Source organism: Macaca nemestrina, chromosome 11 (genome assembly GCF_043159975.1).
Source record: "Macaca nemestrina isolate mMacNem1 chromosome 11, mMacNem.hap1, whole genome shotgun sequence".
Taxonomy (NCBI): domain Eukaryota; kingdom Metazoa; phylum Chordata; class Mammalia; order Primates; family Cercopithecidae; genus Macaca; species Macaca nemestrina.
In genome coordinates, this window is record NC_092135.1 from 63,281,661 (window position 1) to 63,299,485 (window position 17,825).

General features: G+C 35.1%; 1 protein-coding gene across 4 annotated transcripts in view; it reads left to right on the plus strand.

Moving 5' to 3' along the window:
• The window catches only part of LOC105483315 (sodium voltage-gated channel alpha subunit 2), a 163,579-nt gene that overhangs the window by 123,280 nt on the left and 22,474 nt on the right, over positions 1-17,825 (plus strand). For all 4 annotated transcript variants that reach the window (XM_071072873.1, XM_071072871.1, XM_071072874.1 and 1 more), the window contains exons 17-20: positions 516-995; positions 11,937-12,057; positions 14,007-14,161; positions 16,925-17,098. In XM_071072873.1, coding sequence (XP_070928974.1) covers positions 516-995; positions 11,937-12,057; positions 14,007-14,161; positions 16,925-17,098 — 930 coding nt within the window. The remainder of the gene's footprint in view (positions 1-515; positions 996-11,936; positions 12,058-14,006; positions 14,162-16,924; positions 17,099-17,825) is intronic.

Sequence of the window (17,825 nt, forward strand, 5' to 3'; positions counted from 1 at the left end):
AGAGAGCGTGGGGAGGAGGCACTACAAACGTTTAAATAACAACATCTCATGAGAACTCACTGACATGCGCACAGCACCAAGGCATGAGGGATCTGCCCCTGTGATCCAAACACCTCCCACCAGGTCCCACGTCTAGTGCTGGGGATTACACTTCCACATGAGATTTGGGAGGGGACAAATGTCCAAAATGTATCAGCATCCCAAATAAAAGGGTTTTTTTTTTCACTATACAATTGTCTATATTTATCTTTTGGAACCGAGCTTAATATAAATGTTTCATTTAGCAATGATTTCATTATTTTCTGCAATGACTTAAAAAGCAAATAGTGATAATAGTATTATTTTATGTTGACCAAGTATTTTTTATTTCATTCACTTTTTTGCTGAATTTTTATCATGAATTAGCAGAAATACGTATTAGAATAAAGTGTCAAGAACAATTTTAGAAAACTAATTGTTGAAAGCAATTGAAGCAAAAGAATGTTTTCATCACCTGTTTTCCTACTGTGTTTCAGGTTCTGAACCTCTTCTTGGCCTTGCTTTTGAGTTCCTTCAGTTCTGACAATCTGGCTGCCACTGATGATGATAACGAAATGAATAATCTCCAGATTGCTGTGGGAAGGATGCAGAAAGGAATCGATTTTGTTAAAAGAAAAATACGTGAATTTATTCAGAAAGCCTTTGTTAGGAAACAGAAAGCTTTAGATGAAATTAAACCTCTTGAAGATCTAAATAATAAAAAAGACAGCTGTATTTCCAACCATACCACCATAGAAATAGGCAAAGACCTCAATTATCTCAAAGACGGAAATGGAACTACTAGTGGCATAGGCAGCAGTGTAGAAAAATATGTCGTGGATGAAAGTGATTACATGTCATTTATAAACAACCCTAGTCTCACTGTGACGGTACCAATTGCTGTTGGAGAATCTGATTTTGAAAATTTAAATACTGAAGAATTCAGCAGCGAGTCAGATATGGAGGAAAGCAAAGAGGTAAAAATGTTTAAATAAGGAGATATTTTGGTGTTATATATTTCGGTTGTTTAAAATTATCAGGTATTTTTAAATTGTATGTTTCCTTCCTGTTAAGAAAATAGAAAATATCTGTCTAGCAATACATTTTCCATGGCAAAATTGGTAATAAATAAATTAGTGATAGATTAAAATAGAGCTAGAGAAACAATATGCTGACTCATATTTCAAATACTCACATTTTGAATTCTTGATAGTATTCTTGATATGAATTTTTCAGTATTTAAAAATAATTTTACATTTCTGAAAATGCCTCCATTTCTCCACTTTCTTCCTTATAATTTGGCCACAACAGTGGTTTTTGTATGTACTGGAAAAATACCTGATGAGAGGGTAGTTACAATTCTCATCTTGTTATGTTCTTAGTTCTTATGAAATGCTTCATAAAATAGTATTGTATTTAGTTTGCACAGACATATTTACTCAAGGAAGACCTAATTGGGATCTTGGCTTGATATTTATATACAGTTTATCTTTCCCGAAGTCAGTCATTTTTTTGAAGAGAAGGTATTGATTAGGAATCACACTAAAAACATATTTAACCCTACTGAGCTCAGTGTTCGCCATTTAAAGAAACAAAAATCTTTCATACATTATAGAATGTAAAATTCTGAATTTACCAACTCAGTAAGTCCTGGTACCTTAATGTATTCTTTGATTTACAAGAAAGGTATGAGCAACAGAATATATTTTTTGTTTTGTTTGTTATTAACCTGTAGCTCAACAAGTACAGAGTTGGAGGTAAAGAGAGGAATTTAAAACCTTAATATTTAATTGCTTATGCAAAAATGAAGACAAGATTTCCAGTGATTAAAGCTTGCACTAACAAACAAAAATAACAAGGAAAAACAAAGATTTGTTCCTTCCTCATACGAATTGTTTGGCAAGGAAGATAAAAGTTTCTACTCCTGATGTTGGGAAAGAAAGAATGATGACATAGGAGAGTTTGGGCACTGAAAGGTAAAATTTAGGTAGCACAACATGGTCCTGATAATTAACAATCAGCTAAAATTATGAGGAAAAATATAATTATAAAAAAAAGAACAAAGGTGGGTGGATCACGAGGTCAGGTGTTCGAGACCAGTGAGGCCAACATGGTGAAACTCTGTCTCTACTAAAGATTCAAAAAATTAGCCAGATGTGGTGGCATGCACCTGTAAGCCCAGCTACTCAGGAGGCTGAGGCAGGAGAATCGCTTGAACTCAGGAGGCAGAGTTGCAGTGAGCCGAAATTATGCCATTGCACTCCAGCCTGGGTGACAGGATGAGACTCTGCCTAAAAAAAAAAAAAAAAAAAAAAAAAAAAGAACTAGATATTTCACACAGTGTTTCTGTATTTATTTGATAAAATTACTAAAGAGTATGCTATTTTCTGCTTTTTCTTGTTTGTAAGTTCGGTAGTATTGCTGTTAGTGATTAGGTAGAGGTAGATGTTTAATGGGAAATTCAGACAATGTTTGAATGTAGGAAGGTATAAATAACAGGGACATAGCTATTGGTTTCACAAAAAATAACTGATGAGATTCAAGGGAAAAGTAATAAAACCTTCTATCCTGGGGCAAAGAATTACTTTAATTAGTTGAACTTAAATTTTTACTAACTAGATTATTGTTTGAAAGTTGAATAATATCTTAAAATCTTGTTAACAAAATTTTGAACAAGTATTGTTATAATAGTTGGGTTATGCTAGAAGGGTGGAGTGGCCCAATTTCTAATAGAGTATACTACTATTATAGAAGCTGAAGTCGGCATTTATAAAATATAATTGGGTCATTCGAATTTTAATGTAAAATTATTTTGAAATTATGCCTAATGGTGAATATCTCCCTAATAGTTAGAAAAAATCAACTTTTATTTTCACACATGTTTAGTTTTAGGCTGTCATATAAACTAAGAATGAATTATGCAGTATCAAACGTTGAAGCCATTGGCTAGTTTAATCTTTTAGCTAAGTTTGAGGATCTTCTGAGGAATGTTTAACTTGACATCCAGTCTTCTTAGCTTTAAGAGATTTTAGAGCCCTGGGTTTTCCAAAAGAGCACGTATTTTGCCTTAACTTAAGCCATTATGTTTTAAATAAGAGGGAAGTCTAGTGATGTGGGCTTTAGAGTAGGGAAATCTCTTGTTTCTCTTGTTATCATTAAGCTTTTTTATTTGTTTTCTAATTAACTTAGCTCTGAATTAAATACTCTAAAATAATATTTGTGAATTCAGTATTTCAGAATTGGAGGAAGAGACCTGATCTGCCAGGTGGAAGCAGACAGAATTATTTTATTGCTTGAGTTGTGGAGTCCTTCCAATACCTTCCCAGCATACAGACTGTTACTTCAGTGTTAACGTTATTTGGAGGGGTTTTTAATTCTGGCTTTATATCAAACTTTCTAGACATAAATTTATAAAATAATAAATGATTAGGATGATAGCCATGAAAGAGATTATGTGTAGGTTTTGATCTTTCAGAATTTTACGTGGTAGCTCTACACTAAAAAACTAGAGAATTAAAACAGTTATTGAAGAATTTCAGACACTCCCCTTTGAAATAGCATTTCTTGTCTGCCTTCTAGTCATTTTTGTCCGGTCATTTTTCTATCTGGGGGACAGGATTACATTGTTAAATATCACAGAGTAGTAGGAAACATCATGAGACGTATTGCCAATCCTTTCTAAATTAATTTTTTAATTAAAGAAAAAATGAGGCATTTTTTTCTGGAATGTCTAAATGAATTTTTTTATAAGGCAGACTGAGTAGACTCAGAGGTTTTTTTGGGTGTTCACAGTAAGTCCTCTGCAATGTCTTTGCTAAATGTGTGTGATTCTTCAGTAGTTTTCTGTAGATTCTCTCTCATTTAAAATCATGTTATAATCACATATGCTTTAATTTTAATGTTATTTTGATTATATTAATGTAATTCCTTTTGTGATTTTGAATGATTGTTTTTTTCTTTTAGAGTGTTTGATAATGTGGAAGCCATGCTTGAATGACTATTTTTCGAAGTGAACTTTAGTAGTGCGATATGGTGACCTTCACCGCTTACCATTCTTACTTCTCACAGGAGTAAAATCAAGCTGGAGCCATCAAGAATGCAGCTCTGGTGTTTTTTAACCAGCCAGAGGCTCGTGCCACCACTTTTACCCAGGTTACCCAAGCAAGTTGTACATCTATAAATATAATCAGTTTCTAAATGACTTTTGACTGGCCTGCATGTTACTCAGCTACGTTCCTTGCCCTTCCATTGGCAGTAAAATAAAAACATGCACAGCTGCTATTATGCTGAGTCATATAAAGCATGGTCAGGCAAGTCTGACAACCCTAACTTAAAAAAAATGATTTAGCTGCTAATTTTCTTACATAGATTTTAACAGAAATTATATTCAATGAAAAGTAAAAGTGCATGCCTTTTTGGGTTATTTAATTTCCATTTAATGTTACAGAGTTTTGAACATATTAAGAGCCTAAAGGAGAAATGTAGGTGCTCTTTGAAAACTTGCAAAAATGTTTTTTATCCTCTGCCTTTAAAAAAATATATAGCCCAGTTACTGTACTTTCTTGACAGTTTTTTATTTAGTGTTATGTTTTTCTGAAGGGTAATCTGCAAATTAAAGCAATCCCTTATTCATGTGCAAACTTCCCAAAGGATGTTTTAATGTGATAATAATGTAAATGATTAGGAATGTCTATGTTTCAGTTGCTAGCAGCATGGGTATAATTTTTATCTGCTTCATTTTAGGGAAAATGGCATTGCTTTATTTAGCAATTGACCAAAAGTATTTTGCATTTAGAATATAATTTCTTTGAAGAGTCTGTTTATATTTATCCTTAAAACTCCTAGACTGAAAGAAAAGGATATAACGTTTTTTGTGTACCAAATAATAATAATAGTGATAATGAAAGACTTACAGATTGTATGCTCATTCTAAAAATAGATTTAGAGTCCATCTTCTTCATCTTCTTGGCTCCTCTGTGCTTTCTCTCCCCTCTGTTTTAATCAGACCTGCTGGAAAACTTTCTCATGAAGAATATTATTTAAGTTTGCCATGATCCACAAACTCCTGTATAGGAAAAGAATCAGAAACTCTTGCTCCTAGGGTGTTTTTAAAATGAAGAGACCTCCCTATCATGTGACAATAGCAATAAATGTAACATCATTCTATGGGATCCATTAGTGGACTTTCATTTCGTAATGTTGAAATCACAGTTTTATGCACAAATGTGCTAACCAAATTGCCTAACCCAATTTATTCATTTTTAAGAAATGTTAAGGCCGGGCGCGGTGGCTCAAACCTGTAATCCCAGCACTTTGGGAGGCCGAGACGGGCGGATCACGAGGTCAGGAGATAGAGACCACCTTGGCTAACCCGGTGAAACCTCGTCGCTACCGAAAAATACAAAAAACTAGCCGGGCAAGATGGCGGGCGCCTGTAGTCCCAGCTACTCCGGACGCTGAGGCAGGAGAATGGCGTGAACCCGGGAGGTGGAGCTTGCAGTGAGCCGAGATCCGGCCACTGTACCACTCCAGCCTGGGTGACAGAGCGAGACTCCGTCTCAAAAAAAAAAAAAAAAAAAAAAAAAAAGAAATGTTAATTATTTTGTCACTTAGATACAGTTTCCTCTCCTTCTGCCAATAAAACTGTAAAACAACACTAACATAAAAGTGTAGTTGGCTCTTTGGAAGAAGCAATAGTCGTGCCATTCCTGGAGCATTCTTTTATACTTTGGAACAAAATATTCCATCACTGACTCTCCAGATTCATGATCTATAATGCCTTATATATTGGAAGCATGGTATATAAAATGGGATCCAAGATGCGTAATTGTTTACAGTTAAACACAGATGCACATATACACAGGGACGACAGAGAATTACTTTTTCCTATTATGTAGTAATTCTTCAGAAAAGCATGAAATTTAGGCACTTTTGGGTAATAGCTTGTTTACTGGAAAGAGGCAAGGTTAGTTTCCTTATTCTCTGAGTATCCCATTTTGCCAATTTCTGGTTTAGAAAGATATTTGAAGCATATTATCCATCAGTGTATCTAGGGGATTCCGCTGGAGTAAAGGTGGTAGAATAGAAGCTAAGAAGGAACTGTTTGGTTTATTTTCAACCCTCACATTATTGTAATTTTTGATTTCCTCGAAAAAGTTTCTGATTCTCCCTCAGGAAACATTGTCCACTTCCTAAAAGAATATACTAATTTCTAATACAAGGGTTAAATACAGGGACAAAAATCTGTCTGGAAGGTTTGAGTAAGCAATGGTGGAATGGGTTCAACAGGCACCTGTCTATGACTTTATCCTGGAGAATGTGTAGTCCTCATGGGAAAGTTTTCCAGTGGGATAGCAATTAAAATGGAAAAAAAAATGCCCAAAATATCTTTAATATAAGAACAAAATGGGCCAAACACATGTGTCTTTGGGTCATTGGTAATCTACTGAGCAGTAGGACATCATGACATAAGAGTTCCTTTTGCTATCCAAAGAAAAATATTTGAAATCCTACCATTTGTGGTTTAAAAAATGTTATAATGTATTCATTATAAACACTAAAATGACTTTCTGGATACTACAGTATACCGTGAGTAATTATTTTGATTTTACCATGTTCTTTATTGAAAAGTAACACCAGCAATTCCTGTCTGATATAAATGTGTCATTTAGGCTTTAAGCCCATTCCAAAGTAAGCAAGACCATTCTTTCCATTGTTTCAGGGTTAAGATAGTTTATGTAAAGTAACCAGAGCTCCTTAAGTACAGGTCAGCAATAGGATCCATGCAGAACAAATGATTTTTGTTCTTGGAAGCCAAAATAGTCAGATATGGGATACTTGATTTAATCTGTATTTGAACTTTTCTCTTTTTTAAGTACCAATTTTTTAATTAAATTATCTCTTTTCCCAAATTATATGCAGTATCTACTAATTATATTTTCTTCAAAATGTATCTTAGCTTCATAATGAGAAATGAGTGTGCCCATGAAAAATTTAATAGGAAGTTATGTTTTCTCTTCCATTTTCTGTTGTGATTCATTATTTTTGAAAATAATTTACTTGCATTTGCTCACATTTGCTGTCTAAAGAAAAACTATTCATTTGGCACATTGATATTTAGTAGTAATTTATTATTAAAGCAGAAAGCACAACTTGGAAGTATAATATCTAAAAATACAAAATGAAATATTGTATCTTGATGTTTATTAGATCATTAAGCAAAATATGATTCTCCCCTGCTTAAATCATTTGATTATAATTATCCAGCGTATAAAAGAATCACAGCAGATTTTCACTAGGAAGAGTCCTGTAATATTAGGTATCCACCAAAAATATTGTTCAAGCAATATTTCCACCTGAAAGTAAATGATTGCCAATGCTTTTCAGAGCATATAAAATTGGCTATTCCTATTTGATCTCTTTATTGTCCTGGCATCCTTATTTTGTTAAATTTTAACTAGGCAAGGGCTACACTAACAACATCACATAGTCCACTAGTTTCCTGATAAATAAGTACAGGTAATAAAAAGTGAACCTAAATATCCAAATTATACCAAAGGGACATATATAGAACTTTTTAAATTGCGTCTGCTTCTAGCCATATTTTTGTCACTTATTTATGTAGCATTTCACCATGAATTATCCCCAGATTGGAGCATTTACAGGCACTCTTTATTTGAAAATTCTTAAGTGCATGAATTGTAACAATTTCACATAATGATCATCTCACAGTTCTAATTGGTGAATATGTACTACAGTCAGGTTCATCGTAATTATGAACTTAAATGAAGTTGAATTTTTTATATTCCTAATTTGATTAATTTTATTTTATGGGCTTTTACACATTTTCACTGCTTTAGTCAGCATATTTTATAATACTATGATATTTGCCTCGCATATAATTTTAAGAAAGTCATTTAATTGACATTATCAAGAAGGGTTTTATAAATGAGAATTTCCTGCCTATGTTTTGGGATCATTGCTTAAAGAAAAATTCTTGTTCATGAAATATTCCAATGTGTATTTAGCTCTCCTCTACATTAAAACATATTAACAATTATGAATATAACTTGAATTAATACTAAAGTTCATGGTTTTAAAACATGGAAATCAACAATATCATAAGCACTATGTTGAACCTACAATATTTGATTACGTATCTAGTCTACTAAATGTTTTAAATTGATAAACATTGGGTTTACTTTTGAATCGTCAAAAAGATTCTTTAGAGAATCATGGCAGAATGGGTTGCAGCAGATCTGGAATCCAACCACTGATTCGGTATAACTTTTGACAAGTTGATAAAACTCATATTTCCTTCTCTAAATAATTACTGGATTGGCTGACATTAAGGATCAAAGTGCAGTTTAGATTCTCTGTTATTTGTAAATCAAATACCACAAGCGGAAAAGTATTCAAGTAACACATGTGACAGATACTGTGCTGCTCCACTTCAGAGGACGGTGGGGAAGGATGAGATTGCATTCCTTAAAGAGGCTCCATTCATCACTAGCGCTATAGATCCTTGTACACAGAGTGAAAAGAGGGAAAACACTGTCAAAATGATTCGGTAATAGTTTTCCTGACTCCACAGTTAAACTACGGTTCACCTCATACACTCACATTAGGTCTGATTAATTGGCAGACTGGTTTTAAGACAGTACTCCTAGTTCTAAGAGTTGTTCATCATTGCCCACGCAACTCAGAATCTTGAAAGATTTGTGTTACTCTGCAATTAAGAGAGAATATTATGTGTATTCTTTTGAATGTGAAAGTAAATATCAGATAGGAAGTGTTAGTAGTTAGTGGTTGGATAGAAGAGTCCTCGCACTGGTCATTCATTCATTTACCCAAAATTTATTAAACACAAACGTTGGTGCTAGGGATACAAGGATGACAAAAATATGATCTTTCCTCCAAAAAATTAAGTCTGATGAGATGCATTTTCTAGAAACACAAAATACTTTTGAATTGAACCTTGGAAAAAGTAAAAACTTGACCTTTCAATAAATAAATATTTGGCTTTAGGAAAAAGGTATCTATTAATTCTACATCAGAACTAAGGTAGTGCACTAAAATGAAAGGGAGCAATGTTAATTCTTCTACTTTTAATGTTATTTAAATAAGCGAAGATACAGGGATGTCTTTTATAATTTGAAATTCCAGAAAAAATGAATAAAAAAGCAATTTTAATAAAAATCTCAACATGCTTCTCATTTTCAGCCAAGTACAGCAAACTCTGTTTGATATTCTCTGATTTTAACCTTGGATCAAACTATTTGGCAAATTGCTAATTTGAACAGGCTGTTGAAAACAGACAGTGTATCTAGCAATTCATTCATTCATTCAATACTTAATGAACAGCATTTTAGCAATTCAAAGTCTGTTCCTTGTATTGAACTATATTGGTGTATTATCCGTACGGCCTAGAGTACATGTATATTATTCTTATTATCCATATTGATGTATTATCCATTGGGCCTAGAGTACATAGCTTCTGCCCCCAAATGTCTTACAAACATGTTAAAGTACCCAGAATCCATTTGTCTGAAAAAATTTGACCCATACATTATCAAGGTTTAAGATGCATGATAAGCCATGAAAAGGTTGGTGAACAGCCTAGGGTGCATATGGTGAGTGAAGATGTATGGAAGAAATTAGGTCTCCAGATTTATTGGGGAGACTTTATGAAAGCAAGGAAGCATGATTGTTGCAAAATAGACAGTGAAGAAAGAAATAGTGTGGTGGCAAAAGTCTTCCCAAAGTCATTTAAAGTATTAGCAACCCAGATACTTGGCAGCAGGGGCGATAATTGATGTTACAGGAATTCTATGTAAACTTTTGCACATTTTACTGAAGATCTTCTATAATAAGGTGTCTGGTGACTTCTCCCAATCACTGTCAAGGGCTAGACCTCATTATGTTACCATGTCTTTCATTCATTTATTCACGCATTCGTTTTTTTAAGCAAAATTTATTAAGACCTGTAACATTACTTAGCACTGATGTAAGCTCTGATACAGTCATCCAGCAATGTCAGCCTGAGCATTTGCAGAACCCTGAATATGGATCCTCATTTTTGCCTTGAGGTCACCCCAAGTCTTACCCCGTTCTGTGTTTACAATGTGGACCTTATTCTTAAAAGGAACATTTTTCGTTTCCTATCGTGGATTGTCTATACTTCCATCAGATGTGACTAAGCTTCAGCTTTTCTGATTACCTGTGTTATTTTCCAACAGGCTGCAAGTGATAAGATCAGTATTATCAGGTCCCTAATAGCATAACAGCTTCGTGTGAATTAGATATATTAAAATGAGAAGATTTTTAAGTCATTTTTTAGTCAATTACATGTATAGAAACATAGTTATACTTATCTCAGAAAGATTCCAATCCAAAGGATAGGAAATTAGAAAAACATGTAATGTTTCATCTGAGAACAAATATATTCAAATTTTAATGACAAAGATATTAGGATTATTTTTCTGGTAATTTGATATACCTGATAAATTAAAATAAGAAATCAACAATCTTCAAGCACCTTATAATATATAATCATTGATTTAACTTTTTTGGACAAATTAAAAAATACTTCTCAAACTAACTCAAAGCAGGCAGAAGTATCTAATATTTATGCTTCTATCATTGGTATTGTTAAATTACGAGAGACAGAAGCATTTTTAATCTCATGTATATCATACATCAATATTTTTTAAGTCATCAGCATCACTATGCTAAGGAAATATTTTATATAAAGAAAATTATTTTCATAAAATAAAGAAACCATCTTTCTAGAGAAAATCCACATAATCCTATGCCCAAATATAAATATAACATTTCCAGTACTGACTACAGCATCCATTTTATTCTAGTTTAACATACTTCAGTGTGCATTTTATCATGTGCTTACTTCATCCTTTTTATAAAGTAGCTCTTACCAGCTCAACCATTTCCTAATGTTATGCACTCATGGTAATAACATTGTAACAGGTCCGAGAATGCTGTGGCCCAAACTACTCTGATTCTTGTGTGGCACTCACACCTGGCCCTGCATCATTCCTAGAGCGTTTTAAGACCGGGTTAAACACTGGGATCCCTTTGTGTATGCTGATCCCAAGAATGGACCGACCTGGCTAAAGTTTATTGCATTTCAAGATATAAAACAACTTCTATTATATTTTTCTTTTGGTAATATTTGATTTATCCTAAAGGAAAACAAAAGAACAACTAAATATTCATTTCTGCCTGTACTAACAGGGCAGGTAAGAGTGCCAGAGTAACAAGTAGTTTCCAAATGCACAATGAAACACAGGAGTGCATTGGCCAAAGAGAATGCAAAATAACAGCTCTTGCTATATAGCTAACAACGTGCTGCTCTTTTTGGAATTAGAAAATTATAGAATATATTTAATAACAATCTGGTATATGTTTTCATGTCAATGAAAAGTGGATAAATTTAGATGGTTGCTGTTTATGTGCATTTGACCAAATCTTTTCTGAATTTGACATGAAAATACACTTGTGCAGCTTTCATTGGTTGGGTCACAATTTTAGAATAAAACAAACTATTTGCAAACCATTTGCAGCTAATGTATAAAAGCAAGATCACAGATGATTATATGACTCTGGCAGCTTACATAAGCTTTCTGCAGGATTTTCTTTCAGAATCTCTATACATAGGCTCAAACAAAAGTTATTTCAGTTGTTAGCACCATATTTTAAAGAAAAAAAAATACTATGGTGTTGTATCTAATCTTGTGACCCCCGACCTTTACCAAAGCGGATTGGCATTATGTTTAAGTTATTCTTAAATTACAGATGAAGAAAATTCATACAGAAGATGGGGGGGCACACCTAATTAATTTTTACATTTAGATTAAAGAAAATAATTAAATGTGTTTTTTTGTGGGATTGATTTTCAGAAGCTAAATGCAACTAGTTCATCTGAAGGCAGCACAGTTGATATAGGAGCTCCCGCCGAGGGAGAACAACCTGAGGTTGAACCTGAGGAATCCCTTGAACCTGAAGCCTGTTTTACAGAAGGTGAGCAAAACAATAACATATGTGGTCTTGAGTATCCTCTTATCTATCCATTTTTTCCTATTTATTTAAATGTCTGTCTATCTGACTACCATCTATTATCTATCTATCTATCTATCTATCTATCTATCTATCTATCTATCTATCTAGTAATCATCTGTACCTACCCAACAACTGTTCATTTATTTGTTTTTGGTTTTTTTTGCATTTGCCGTTTGAAAAAGAAATGCAGCTTTTTAAAAGGCAAAGTTTAATTTATGTAATTAGATATTTTCATTTTTATGAATCATTTTTAACTCTAAGAAATATTACTAACTGGCTCTTCTGTGGCCTTCTAAAATATCTTACAGGAGAGAAAGCCAAATCACACACATCTCTCTTTAGGTTTAAACATTAAATAAATAAGAAAGTGAGAGAAGTAATTTATGATGCACTATTTTGTGATATTATAATGGGTACTAATTGATAAGTGTACATTTAAATTTGTCCTTAAGTAACAGCTCCTGTTTCAGTCAAGGCCAATTTTTTTTTATTATTTCTGAAAAAAGATAGATCATAAAAATGCCAAAATATACTATGAGTCATATGATATGGAGCAACATGTCACTGGAGTAATCGCAAAAGGATTTTCTGAAGAAAACTAAAATTATGTTGTTTGAGGTATGGATCAGTTATATATTGTGATAGCAATGCTGTGTATCAAACCACCTAAAACCCTGGGCTTTAAACTGCTTTTCTAGTTTTGACTCTTATTTCCTTCTGCGCAACTCACAGACTTTCTTGTCACTAAGTTTGACTTATATCATTATTTCTCCATTCTTACAGCTTCATTTTATACATATGGCTCTTACATATCCTTCAAGATCCAAATCCATTTCCTCCATAAAGCTCAAAAATTAAAGTTTACCAGAAAACTCTCATAACACTTTGTTTTGTGATAATTATTGCTTTCCATAACTATAGAATTGTAGACAAATTGCCCCAACTTAAAATGTGCATTCTTTAAGGGCAAGGCTATGTTTTACATGTTATAGTAGTATAATTTGTTCTGTGCAATTTTTTGACAATAGTAGATACTCAATAAGTATTTGTTGAAGAGCCTTTGATCCAGCAATCCAGAAATTATGAAAGGTGTTTATTAGATTGTTGTTGATAATGGCCAGATTTAAAGCAAACGAAGTATTCAATAATAGTGGAATTGGGCCGGGCACGGTGGCTCATGCCTGTAATCCCAGCACTTTGGGAGGCCGAGGCAGGTGGATCACTTGAGGTCAGGAGTTCAAGACCAGCCAGGCAAACATGGTGAGACCCCATCTCTACTGGGCGTAATGGTATATGCCTATAATACCAGCTACTCGGGAGGCTGAGGCAGGAGAATCACTTGAACCTGGGAGACGGAGGCTGCAGTGAGTGAGCCAATGTCAGGCCACTGCACTCCAGCCTGGACTCCCTCTCAAAAAAAAAAAAAAAAGTGGAATAATTATATTAATCCTCGTAATCATATTTAGAGAAATATTATGAAATCTTTCACAAATTTATTTACTTATAATAAAGATGGGAAATAGTTATACCAATAAGTGAACTAATCAGAATTCAAATATGTAAAAGGTCCATATAGAGTGGAATTACACTCATAGGATAACGACCGGATGGAAATATCAACTTTTGGTAAGTTTATTTTCCTTTTGATTCTTCTATTTTTTATATATTGTGTTTTTACAGTGTAATGTAATCCATTATAGTAGTGCTATCAACATAAAAAAGTTTATTGAACAAATGATTAAAAAGTCATATAGATGATTTTAAGATAGCTTCTGTAAGTGGAAGCTATCTTAAAAGTTAATGTTATTTACAATGTATTATCAGGTAATGTTGTAGATGAATCTCCCACAACACAAATATACCTAATCAAAGAGTAATTTGTTTTCTTTGTTTTTTCCCACGTATTTTAGACTGTGTACGGAAGTTCAAGTGTTGTCAGATAAGCATAGAAGAAGGCAAAGGGAAACTCTGGTGGAATTTGAGGAAAACATGCTATAAGATAGTGGAGCACAATTGGTTCGAAACCTTCATTGTCTTCATGATTCTGCTGAGCAGTGGGGCTCTGGTAGGTGATGCACTATCCACTCCTTCACGTTTCACCTGAAATCTTTTCCCTTTCCCTTCAATCAACTCATATTACCCACTTTTAAATTAAGATGTTTGTAAGAATGAGAAGAAATATGTGTGATGTGTTTAGCACAGTATGAGAGGCTCAGTAAATAGCAATTTTTATTACTCTGTCTGGAGTAGCCCTCAGGTGGAACCGAACTCAGATCATTCGGGTTTCTTGTAATGTTTAAAGAAGGATCTTTCTGACTTTTAGTCATCAGAGGCAGTTCTTACTAAGACTGGTTATGTAGACCTGATGTAGGATTATCAGCTAAATATCAGACTGAAGCACGGTATTTCCCTGACCCCTTTGCAGGTGAGAACTAGAGTGCATGGGCGCCGGTAGGAGCGAACTCCACTCACTCACTGCTCCACCCCTCGCAGGAGGGGGAGCGCAGGTGAGTGGGTGCAGGAGCCAAGGCGAGCGCATTTGGGCACTGGCAAGAGTGAACTCCATACCGGTCCCACGGGAGCATCTAGGGGAGGGTGCCTGGGATCCTTGAAGCCCCAGAGGAAGTGTTACAGTGTCCTTTTAGCTTTGCCATCCATGGATGGCTTAAATGTTAACAGTTCAGTGGAGGGTCAGTGCCTTTTGCACCCACACTTGTGGTACCCAAGTTCATGTCTGGTGTCCAGGAGGAACGAAGTTGTACCAACAACTTGAAGATGGTAAATGTGGGGGATTTTATTGCCAGTGAAAGTGGCTCTCAGAGGGACGGGGAGCTGAAAGGAGACGGAGCAGGAAGGTAATCTTCCCCTGGAGTCTGGCCATCCCTAGCCAGACTCCTCCCCGAAGCTATGCTGTCAATCTGTCCCTCTGATGTCAAGCCACTTCTTTCTGATGTCCAACTGTAGTCTCCAATGTCCAGCTGTTCCTCCTGTCTGCCTGCTGAGTTCTGGGGTTCACATAGGCACAGGATGGGGACAGGGTGCACCATGGGTGGTTTTGGAAAAGGCAACATTTAAGTGGGAAAACAAGGATGTATATTCTCACTTTGGGCCACGGTTCCAGGCTTGAGGGTGGGGTCCTTGCCAGGTACCTGCTCTCTTCTGCCCAGAATTTCTCTGCCTCCTGTTCCTATCAGAATTGTTTAACATAAACTCCATGCTGCAGGGGACTCCTCTGTCTTTTTCACACTGATTCACTATTGCCAACCACAGTGAATGATAAGAAGTAGACTAACTTAATTACTGACTAGCAGAAAAGCGATGGCATTACAAACTTAAGTCTGATTTCATTCAATGAAATGATCAACTGGATCAAAATATTAATATAATAAAAATGATATGACCTATTTTCTTAATTGGTGATACAAATGTGGCTGCATTCCTTTTACTGTTTCAATTTAATAATTACTAGAGTGTTTGATGAGTTGATTTCATTAGGAGAATTGCTGCATTGGATCTGGAGGCCTCTAAGCCGAATTCTGATTTGAGTAAGAATTCTGTGTCCTGCCATATACTCAGTTTAAAGAGGATCAGCCATGCTTAATTTTCTTTATTTTTTTTTTTAATTTTACTTTTTTATTTTTTAGCCAGAGTCTTGCTGTTGCCCAGGCTGGAGTGCAGTGGTTTGATCTCAACTCACCGCAGCCTCCACCTCTTGGATTCATGCCATTCTTGTGCCTTAACCTCCCAAGTAGCTGGGATTATAGGCGTGAGCCACCACACCTGGCTAATTTTTGTATTTTTAGTAGTAGAGACTGGGTTTTGCCATGTTGGCCGGGGTGGTTTAGAACTCCTGGCCTCAAGAGATCTGCCCGTCTTGGCCTCTTAAAGTGCTGGGACTACAGACGTGAGCCACTGCACCTTGCCAGATGTGCTTTCTAAAGCCAAGTAGAGAGAGAACTATGAAGTCTCATCGGTGACTAGTACCTTTGCTGTAGGAGCTCTTTGTTCTGAGTTACACCCATTCAGTGCTCACCAAATTGCACAATGTGCTGGCACAGTGGCTGGCTCCTCAGGGGTCTACAGCTTCAGCTCTAAGCAAAGCCCAGAAACCTTTCGATCCTTGTATGGAGCTCTGGTTACAAGCCCTGATTCTTGTTATCTAAAAAAGAAAATGTTCCTTTGTCTTTAATCCAGGCTGCCAGATTTTCCTGATAATTTTTTTGATAGGAAGATCAAGTTAGATAAATAGTCCTTTCATTCCAGAAGCCTCAGGATTTCCTGCAAATGAGTTACCCACTCTTTCCCAAGGGCTCTGCAAAATTCTGTCAAAGGGAATTTCCAAACGTACACCCACCCACCCACCCACACACACAGACAGAGAGAGAGGGGAGAGAGAGAGAGAGACAAGAAAGTGAGCAATGACAATCCTTTCCTTTTTCCGTCGGCTGAGGGACCTCCCTGCTTTATATCTGTATTACTAGAGGGTGCGTTCCATTGAGTCTGCACTGAATGAGACCAATCCACTCCCAGGTGTTCCGCTGCCTCCTGATCGAGAGAGAAGCAGCTGGCAGTCTCTCAAAAGCTTTAAGCTCTTTGGGGGTACCCTGAGACCAAAATTTAAAAATTACTGAAACCCTGGGTTGACTGAAATGCCCAGTCAGCAGTCATTTATGATCAGATAATGATGATGTAAAATTCAGCCATGGGAAACATTAAACCTTCCAGCCTTAGGCACCTGATAAAAGCTTGCATCATTTCCTTTTTTAAGAAATCATCAATTAGAGACTGTTTCTGATCATAAAATTTAATAGAATTTTTTGACTTACAGGCCTTTGAAGATATATACATTGAGCAGCGAAAAACCATTAAGACCATGTTAGAATATGCTGACAAGGTTTTCACTTACATATTCATCCTGGAAATGCTGCTAAAGTGGGTTGCATATGGTTTTCAAGTGTATTTTACCAATGCCTGGTGCTGGCTAGACTTCCTGATTGTTGATGTGAGTATGCTGCACTTCGCTGCTTTATTCATTGGCATATATGTATTAGTTCTAGCAATGGTGCCTGACACAGTGTAGGCACTCAGTAACACTGTATCAGCCCAAATATGAATTATGTTTCTCATTTCACAGTGAGAGGATGCCCCAAAACATTTTTACCAATTTAAATACACATACATTCATAGATAAAAGTCAAAGGCCATCATACTGTACTTATTCATTCAATTTCAAATTAATATTTAAAATTTCTAGTGATGCAAAATAAAATATGAATTTAGAAATTTTGCTTTTTGCATGCTCACATTTCACAAAATAACTGTATTTAAATTTTTCACAGGTATCTTTGACATTAGTATCTTTGTCATCACTAGAGCCTATTGAGTTTAGGTCACACAGATGAATCATTAATTACAAAGAAATTGGAAAGTCCAAAAAAGCAAGAGACATTTGATTTTTATGGTATAGAAGCAAATTGGCTATTGACCAAGCAGCCAAAGGTTTTATTAAACTACATTGGTGTTAAAATAAAATAAGATGAAGTACTAAAATATGAGGATTTTTGTATAATTGAATATGAGGTAAATCTACTATTAAATATACTACTACTATTAAACATATAAAGGTTATATGCAGAATTACATTAACAGTCTTTGGCAATAAAGGAAGAACATAAATAATATTTAAAACTACGTATGTCTGGACATTACGAACAATATAAAATGCACCA